The 9,783-nt window shown below is 44.6% G+C and overlaps 1 protein-coding gene across 1 annotated transcript in view; it reads right to left on the minus strand.

The window, feature by feature from the left end:
* LOC129864179 (periostin-like) overlaps positions 1-9,783 on the minus strand; it is a gene marked incomplete in the record, with an annotated part of 49,983 nt that overhangs the window by 28,742 nt on the left and 11,458 nt on the right. Inside the window, 3 exon segments of the mRNA XM_055936862.1 lie at positions 5,138-5,268; positions 9,365-9,495; positions 9,763-9,779. Coding sequence (XP_055792837.1) covers positions 5,138-5,268; positions 9,365-9,495; positions 9,763-9,779 — 279 coding nt within the window.

A 9,783-nucleotide genomic window follows, 5' to 3' on the forward strand; every position in this document is an offset into this window, starting at 1 on the left:
CACTACTTTACGGTTCTCTTTCTAACCCACTAGTGTATGTTTCTCCCTCTAACTCACTACTTTACGGTTCTCTTTCTAACCCACTACTTCACAGTTCTCTTTCTAACCCACTACTTCACAGTTCTCTCTCTAACCCACTACTTCACAGTTCTCTCTCTAACCCACTACTTTACGGTTCTCTTTCTAACCCACTACTTTACGGTTCTCTCTCTAACCCACTACTTTACAGTTCTCTGTCTAACCCACTACGTTACGGTTCTCCCTCTAACCCACTACTTTACGTTTCTCTCTCTCTAACCCACTACTTTATGGTTCTCTCTCTAACCCACTCGTGAACGTTTCTCCCTCTAACCCACTACTTTACGTTTCTCTCTCTCTAACCCACTACTTTACGTTTCTCTCTCTCTAACCCACTACTTTATGGTTCTCTCTCTAACCCACTACTTTACGGTTCTCCCTCTAACCCACTACTTTACGGTTCTCCCTCTAACCCACTACTTTACGGTTCTCTCTCTAACCCACTACTTTACGTTTCTCTCTCTCTAACCCACTACTGTACGTTTCTCCCTCTAACCCACTACTTTATGGTTCTCTCTCTAACCCACTACTTTACGGTTCTCCCTCTAACCCACTACTTTACGGTTCTCCCTCTAACCCACTACTTTACGGTTCTCTCTCTAACCCACTACTTTACGTTTCTCTCTCTCTAACCCACTACTGTACGTTTCTCCCTCTAACCCACTACTTTATGGTTCTCTCTCTAACCCACTACTTTACGGTTCTCCCTCTAACCCACTACATTAAGGTTCTCCCTCTAACCCACTACTTTACGTTTCTCTCTCTCTAACCCACTACTTTACGTTTCTCTCTCTCTAACCCACTACTTTATGGTTCTCTCTCTAACCCACTACTGTACGTTTCTCCCTCTAACCCACTACTTTATGGTTCTCTCTCTAACCCACTACTTTACGGTTCTCCCTCTAACCCACTACTTTACGGTTCTCCCTCTAACCCACTACTTTATGGTTCTCTCTCTAACCCACTACTTTATGGTTCTCTCTCTAACCCACTACTGTACGTTTCTCCCTCTAACCCACTACTTTATGGTTCTCTCTCTAACCCACTACTTTACGGTTTTCCCTCTAACCCACTACTTTACGGTTCTCCCTCCTCTAACCCGCTACTTTACGGTTCTCCCTCTAACCCACTACTTTACAGTTCTCTCTTTAACCCACTACTTTATGGTTCTCCCTCTAACCCACTACTTTACGGTTCTCTCTCTAACCCACTACTTTACGGTTCTCTCTCTAACCCACTACTTTACGGTTCTCTTTCTAACCCACTACTTTACGGTTCTCTCTCTAACCCACTACTTTGAGATTCTCTCTTTAACCCACTACTTCACAGTTCTCTCTCTAACCCACTACTTCACAGTTCTCTCTCTAACCCACTACTTTACGGTTCTCTTTCTAACCCACTACTTTACGGTTCTCTTTCTAACCCACTAGTGTATGTTTCTCCCTCTAACCCACTACTTTACGGTTCTCTTTCTAACCCACTACTTCACAGTTCTCTTTCTAACCCACTACTTCACAGTTCTCTCTCTAACCCACTAGTTCACAGTTCTCTTTCTAAACCACTACTTTACAGTTCTCTCTCTAACCCACTACTTCACAGTTCACTCTCTAACCCACTACTTTACGGTTCTCTTTCTAACCCACTACTTTACGGTTCTCTTTCTAGCCCACTACTTCACAGTTCTCTTTCTAACCCACTACTTCACAGTTCTCTCTCTAACCCACTACTTTACAGTTCTCTTTCTAACCCACTACTTCACAGTTCTCTTTCTAACCCACTACTTTACAGTTCTCTTTCTAACCCACTACTTCACAGTTCTCTCTCTAACCCACTACTTTACAGTTCTCTTTCTAACCCACTACTTTACAGTTCTCTTTCTAACCCACTACTCCACAGTTCTCTCTCTAACCCACTACTTTACAGTTCTCTCTCTAACCCACTACTTTACAGTTCTCTCTCTAACCCACTACTTTACAGTTCTCTTTCTAACCCACTACTTTACAGTTCTCTCTCTAACCCACTACTTTACGGTTCTCTTTCTAACCCACTACTTTACAGTTCTCTCTCTAACCCACTACTTTACAGTTCTCTCTCTAACCCACTACTTTACAGTTCTCTTTCTAACCCACTACTTTACAGTTCTCTCTCTAACCCACTACTTTACAGTTCTCTCTCTAACCCATCATTTGAACCACTTTCTAACTGAACACACTCCCACACACTCACATCATGCACACGCACCCGTACACTGTTTCAGTATTGTCCTCAGTGTGTGTAAGGTCATTCCTTACACCCGTCTCTCTGCACGTCCCCATTTAGACAACAGCCTAATCTGTTCCTTCCAAGCCTGTATCTTTGGAGTTCTGCCAAAACGAATGAAATCTGTCTTCCTGATGATTACTTGGCATCTCCTCTTTCCACCCCTCTCCCTATCCCTTTTCTCCACTCTCTCTAAACTCTCTCATCCTCTTCTCTCTCTCTCTTCTTCCTCCCTCTCTCTCTCATCGCTCTTACACTCTCTGAACTATGTCGCCCACATTCCGCTCACTCTCCTTCCTCTCCTCCCTAACTCTTCCTCACCCTCCTTCCTCTCCTCCCTAACTCTTCCTCACCCTCCTTCCTCTCCTCCCTAACTCTTCCTCACTCTCCTTCCTCTCCTCCCTAACTCTTCCTCACCCTCCTTCCTCTCCTCCCTAACTCTTCCTCACTCTCCTTTCTCCCCTCCCTAACTCTGCCTCACCCTCCTTCCTAACTCTTCCTCACCCTCCGTCCTCTCCTCCCTAACTCTTCCTCACTCTTCCTCACTCTCCTCCCTAACTCTTCCTCACTCTCCTTTCTCCCCTCCCTAACTCTGCCTCACCCTCCTTCCTAACTCTTCCTCACCCTCCGTCCTCTCCTCCCTAACTCTTCCTCACTCTTCCTCAATCTCCTCCCTAACTCTTCCTCACTCTCCTTCCTCTCCTCCCTAACTCTTCCTCACTCTTCCTCACTCTCCTCCCTAACTCTTCCTCACTCTCCTTTCTCCCCTCCCTAACTCTGCCTCACCCTCCTTCCTAACTCTTCCTCACCCTCCGTCCTCTCCTCCCTAACTCTTCCTCACTCTTCCTCAATCTCCTCCCTAACTCTTCCTCACTCTCCTCCCTAACTCTTCCTCACTCTCCTTCCTCTCCTCCCTAACTCTTCCTCACCCTCCTTCCTCTCCTCCCTAACTCTTCCTCTCCTCCCTAACTCTTGCTCTTCTCCCTAACTCTTCCTCTCCTCCCTAACTCTTCATCTCCTCCCTAACTCTTCCTTGCCACTGTCACCGTTCTTTTTACTCATCACCCATAATCCTTTCCTTCCTTTTCTCTTACCCTCCCTCCCTTCCTTCCTCCCTCTCCCTCACCCATAACACCCCCTTCCTCCCCATCTCCTCCTACTTTCTCTTACCCTCCCTCCCTTCCCTCCTCCCTATCCCTCACCCATAACCCTCTCCTCCCCTTCCTCCCCCCTATCCTCCTACTCCCAGCATCTCTGGACAAAGTTATTAGACGATGCCTTGATTCTGTGTCACTGAATTTCCTTCATGAGTTAAGGAAGGCTTGCCTGAGATTGTCCAGCCTGATGGAGACAGGAAAAGGGGGGGGGGGGATCTGTGTTGCAGATAAAGAGAGAGACAGGGAATCTTGACCACAACCTAACGTATGATAACCAGGCTGTAACAAGGGTCCAGAAAGATTTTCACATGAAATGAAATGGAATACATCCTTGCCTTAGTCTGACATACAACTATGACACCATAATTTGCAAATAAATTCATAAAAAATCCTACAATGTGATTTTCTGGATTTTTTTTTCTCATTTTGTCTGTCATAGTTGAAGTGTACCTATGATGAAAATAACAGGCCTCTCTCATCTTTTTAAGTGGGAGAACTTGCACAATTGGTGGCTGACTAAATATTTTTTTGCCCCACTGTATGTGAGTTGCAGAAATGAACCAAAAAAACAGTGAAGTCCCCATGTTCCTGTGGTGGTGGAAGGTGTTTCTAAAAGGAAGTGTTCTCCTCATGATAATAATGTATTTGGAGTAGGTAATGAGAAACAATGTTTCCTTCAGTGTTTCCTGTGTCTACTCTGCCTCTGGGACAGGAGAGGACAGACAGCCCACTCTACCTCAGTGTTTCCTGTGTCTACTCTGCCGCTGGGACAGGAGAGGACAGACAGCCCACTACCTCAGTGTTTCCTGTGTCTACTCTGCCTCTGGGACAGGAGAGGACAGACAGTCCACTCTACCTCAGTGTTTCCTGTGTCTACTCTGCCGCTGGGACAGGAGAGGACAGACAGCCCACTACCTCAGTGTTTCCTGTGTCTACTCTGCCTCTGGGACAGGAGAGGACAGACAGTCCACTCTACCTCAGTGTTTCCTGTGTCTACTCTGCCGCTGGGACAGGAGAGGACAGACAGCCCACTACCTCAGTGTTTCCTGTGTCTACTCTGCCTCTGGGACAGGAGAGGACAGACAGTCCACTCTACCTCAGTGTTTCCTGTGTCTACTCTGCCGCTGGGACAGGAGAGGACAGACAGCCCACTACCTCAGTGTTTCCTGTGTCTACTCTGCCTCTGGGACAGGAGAGGACAGACAGCCCACTACCTCAGTGTTTCCTGTGTCTACTCTGCCTCTGGGACAGGAGAGGACAGACAGCCCACTACCTCAGTGTTTCCTGTGTCTACTCTGCCTCTGGGACAGGAGAGGACAGACAGCCCACTACCTCAGTGTTTCCTGTGTCTACTCTGCCTCTGGGACAGGAGAGGACAGACAGCCCACTCTACCTCAGTGTTTCCTGTGTCTACTCTGCCTCTGGGACAGGAGAGGACAGACAGCCCACCCTACCTCTGAGTATTGCATCTGTACAGATATATTATTGAAATAACTTTAGTGCTCACAAGGTCTCTTGAAAACTCTTGAAATATGTGTTTACAGGAATAACTTTGTCCAGTACTAACTAAACAGAGAAAATGATATTCTAGGTATGGAAACAAAGGCAGATGCAGAGAAGACAATGGCAGCAGTGGTACGTACAGACAGCACTTGCAGGTTGTGTCCCTGGATGGTCTTGAGCAGGTTGGTGACCCCTCTCTCCAGTCCTCCGTTGATGAAGACGCCGTTACTGAAGTGGTACAGCAGAATGGTCCTCAGGATGTTCACGTTGCCTAGTGATAACACGAGCAGAGGGCGGGTTTAAAAACCTGTGTTGGGATTAGTTACTTGAAAAAGTCATATACAACCAGTTACATTGAACAATATGTGGAAAGTAACGCATTATATTACCAGTTATATTAATTTGTGTTACTTTCTTGAAAAAAAATCTAAATCTCACTGTTTGTTTGAATGTCGTGAGGGTGCAAGTTGAGCTGATCCCAGTAACTATATATGAGCTGCTTTCCTATACTATATATGAGCTGCTTTCTTGTTACTATTTATGAGCTGCTTTTCTGTTACTATATATGAGCTGCTTTCCTGTTACTATATATGAGCTGCTTCCCTATACTATATATGAGCTGCTTTCTTGTTACTATTTATGAGCTGCTTTTCTGTTACTATATATGAGCTGCTTTCCTGTTACTATATATGAGCTGCTTCCCTGTAACTATATATGAGCTGCTTCCCTGTTACTATATATGAGCTGCTTTCCTGTTACTATATATGAGCTGCTTCCCTGTACTATATACGAGCTGCTTTCCTGTTACTATATATGAGCTGCTTTCCTGTACTATATATGAGCTGCTTTCCTGTTACTATATATGAGCTGCTTTCCTATACTATATATGAGCTGCTTTCCTGTAACTATATATGAGCTGCTTTCCTGTTACTATATATGAGCTGCTTTCCTGATACTATATATGAGCTGCTTTCCTGTACTATATATGAGCTGCTTTCCTATACTATATACGAGCTGCTTTCCTGTAACTATATACACGCTGCTTTCCTGTTACTATATATGAGCTGCCTTCCTATAGTATACATGAGCTGCTTTCCTGTACTATATATGAGCTGCTTTCCTGTTACTATATATGAGCTGCCTTCCTATACTATACATGAGCTGCTTTCCTGTACTATATATGAGCTGCTTTCCTGTACTATATACGAGCTGCTTTCCTGTTACTATATATGAGCTGCTCTCCTGTAACTATATATGAGCTGCTTTCCTGTACTATATATGAGCTGCTTTCCTGTACTATATACGAGCTGCTTTCCTGTTACTATATATGAGCTGCTTTCCTGTACTATATACACGCTGCTTTCCTGTTACTATATATGAGCTGCCTTCCTGTACTATATACACGCTGCTTTCCTGTAACTATATATGAGCTGCCTTCCTATACTACACATGAGCTGCTTTCCTGTACTATATATGAGCTGCTTTCCTGTACTATATACGAGCTACTTTCCTGTTACTATATATGAGCTGCTTTCCTGTAACTATATATGAGCTGCTTTCCTGTACTATATATGAGCTGCTTTCCTGTTACTATATATGAGCTGCTTTCCTGTACTATATACGAGCTGCTTTCCTGTTACTATATATGAGCTGCTTTCCTGTTACTATATACAAGCTGCTTTCCTGTACTATATACGAGCTGCTTTCCTGTTACTATATATGAGCTGCTGTCCTATACTATATATGAGCTGCTTTCCTGTAACTATATATGAGCTGCTTTCCTGTCACTATATATGAGCTGCTTTCCTGTAACTATATATGAGCTGCTTTCCTGTTACTATATATGAGCTGCTTTCCTGTACTATATATGAGCTGCTTTCCTGTAACTATATATGAGCTGCTTTCCTGTTACTATATATGAGCTGCTTTCCTGTTACTATATATGAGCTGCTGTCCTGTTACTATATATGAGCTGCTTTCCTGTTACTATATATGAGCTGCTTTCCTGTTACTATATATGAGCTGCTTTCCTGTTACTATATATGAGCTGCTTTCCTGTTACTATATATGAGCTGCTTTCCAGTTACTATATATGAGCTGATTTCCTGTACTATATATGAGCTGCTTCCCTGTTACTATATATGAGCTGCTTTCCTGTTACTATATATGAGCTGCTTTCCTGTTACTATATATGAGCTGCTTTCCTGTTACTATATATGAGCTGCTTTCCTGTTACTATATACGAGCTGCTTTCCTGTAACTATATACAAGCTGCTTTCCTGTAACTACATACAAGCTGCTTTCCTGATACTATATATGAGCTGCTTTCCTGTACAATATATGAGCTGCTTTCCTGTTACTATATATGAGCTGCTTTCCTGTTACTATATATGAGCTGCCTTCCTATACTATACATGAGCTGCTTTCCTGTACTATATATGAGCCACTTTCCTGTACTATATACGAGCTACTTTCCTGTTACTATATATGAGCTGCTTTCCTGTAACTATATATGAGCTGCTTTCCTGTACTATATATGAGCTGCTTTCCTGTTACTATATATGAGCTGCTTTCCTGTTACTATATATGAGCTGCTTTCCTGTTACTATATATGAGCTGCTTTCCTGTACTATATATGAGCTGCATTCAGAAAGTATACAGCCCCCTTGACTTTTTCCACATTTTGTTAAGTTATCGCCTTATTCTACAATAGATTAAATTGCCCCCCCCCCCTTACACCATGATGACAAAGCAAAACCGGGATTTTTAGAAATTCTTGCAAATTTGTACAAAAAAAATATATATCTGTATAAGTATTCAGACCCTTTACTCAGTACTTTGTTTAAGCACCTTTTGCAACGATTACAGCTTTGATTTTTCTTGGGTATGACGCTACAAGCTTGGCACACCTGTATTTGGGGAGTTTCTCCCATTCTTCTCTGCAGATCCTCTCAAGCTCTGTCAGTTTGGATGGTTAGCGTTGCTGCACAGCTATTTTCAGGTCTCTCCAGAGATGTTCGATCGGGTTCAAATTCGGGCTATGGTTGGGCCATTCAAGGACATTCAGAGACTTGTCCCAAAGCCAATCCTGCATTGTCTTGGCTGTGTGCTTAGGGTCGTTGTCCTGCTGGTAAAGGTAAACCTTTGCCCCAGTCTTAAGACCTGAGCTCTCTGAAGCAAGTTTTTATCAAGGATCTCTCTGTACTTTGCTCAGTAAATTTTTCCCTCGATCCTGACTAGTTTCCCAGTTTGTGCCGCTGAAAAAACATCCCACAGCATGACACTGCCACCACCATGCTTCACCGTAGAGACGCTGCCACCACCATGCTTTCCCGTAGAGACGCTGCCACCACCATGCTTCACCGTAGAGACGCTGCCACCACCATGCTTCCCCGTAGAGACGCTGCCACCACCATGCTTCACCGTAGAGACGCTGCCACCACCATGCTTCCCCGTAGAGACGCTGCCACCACCATGCTTCACCGTAGAGACGCTGCTACACCATACTTCACCGTAGAGATGGTGCCAGGTTTCCTCCAGACGTGTAGCTTAGCATTCAGGCCAGAGTTCAATCTTGGTTTCATCAGACCAGAGAATCTTGTTTCTCATGGTCTGAGAGTCCTTCAGGTGCCTTTTGGCAAACTCCAAGCGGGCCGTCATGTGCCTTTTCTGAGGAGCGGTTTCCGTCTGGCCACTCTACAATAAAGGCATGATTGGTGGATTGCTGCAGAGATGGTTGTCCTTCTGGAAGGTTCTCTCATCTCCACAGAATAACTCTGGAGCTATGTCAGAGTGAACATCGGGTTCTTGGTCACCTCCCTGACCAAGGCCCTTCTCCCCCGATTGCTCAGTTTTGCTGGGCGGCCAGCTCTAGGAAGAGTCTTGGTGGTTCCAAACTTCTTCCATTTAACAATGATGGAGGACACTGTGTTCTTGGGGACATTCAATGCTACAGAAATGTTGTAGTACCCTTCCCCAGATATGTGCCTCGACACAATCCTGTCCCAGAGCTGTACGGACAATTCCTTCGACCTGTACGGACGGGGGGGTTTGAGGAGGTAAAGGGAAGTACGAGGAGGTGTTCCTCTGGGGGGTTTGAGGAGGTAAAGGGAAGTACGAGGAGGTGTTCCTCTGGGGGGTTTGAGGAGGTAAAGGGAAGTACGAGGAGGTGTTCCTCTGGGAGGTTTGAGGAGGTAAAGGGAAGTACGAGGAGGTGTTCCTCTGGGGGTTTGAGGAGGTAAAGGGACGTTTGAGGAGGTGTTCCTCTGGGGGTTTGAGGAGGTCCAGGGAAGTATGAGGAGGTGTTCCTCTGGGGATTTGAGGAGGTAAAGGGAAGTACGAGGAGAAGAGAAAAACAGCATACTTACTGGTGAGCATGGTGATGTCCTGTTCTGTGAGACCGTCGAAGGCTTCATCTGTTGGGGCGAACACGGTGTAGGATCCGTCCTGTTTCAACAGCTCTGTCAGACCTGCACTCTCCATCAGAGACAGGAAGATTCTAGAAATACACAATCAATCAATCCATTAATTCTGCAGATCAGTTCCTTTGTTTCCTGTCCTCATTTTCAACAGCAAAACCAAGTCTTGAACAATGTTCACTTCAACAAAGTAAAGATACAGGACATAATACATACATGTAACATCAGGTTTCACACATATATTTCATTGATACCAATTGTCAGTGTTGAGATCACATGGACATCTCAGGTCCCTATAGGATACCTGTACTGTATAATAACACATAGACTAGGGTGAGTGTCCTTACTTAAAGCGTCCATCAGATATG

Source organism: Salvelinus fontinalis, chromosome 10 (genome assembly GCF_029448725.1).
Source record: "Salvelinus fontinalis isolate EN_2023a chromosome 10, ASM2944872v1, whole genome shotgun sequence".
In the NCBI taxonomy this organism is placed as follows: Eukaryota; Metazoa; Chordata; class Actinopteri; order Salmoniformes; family Salmonidae; genus Salvelinus; species Salvelinus fontinalis.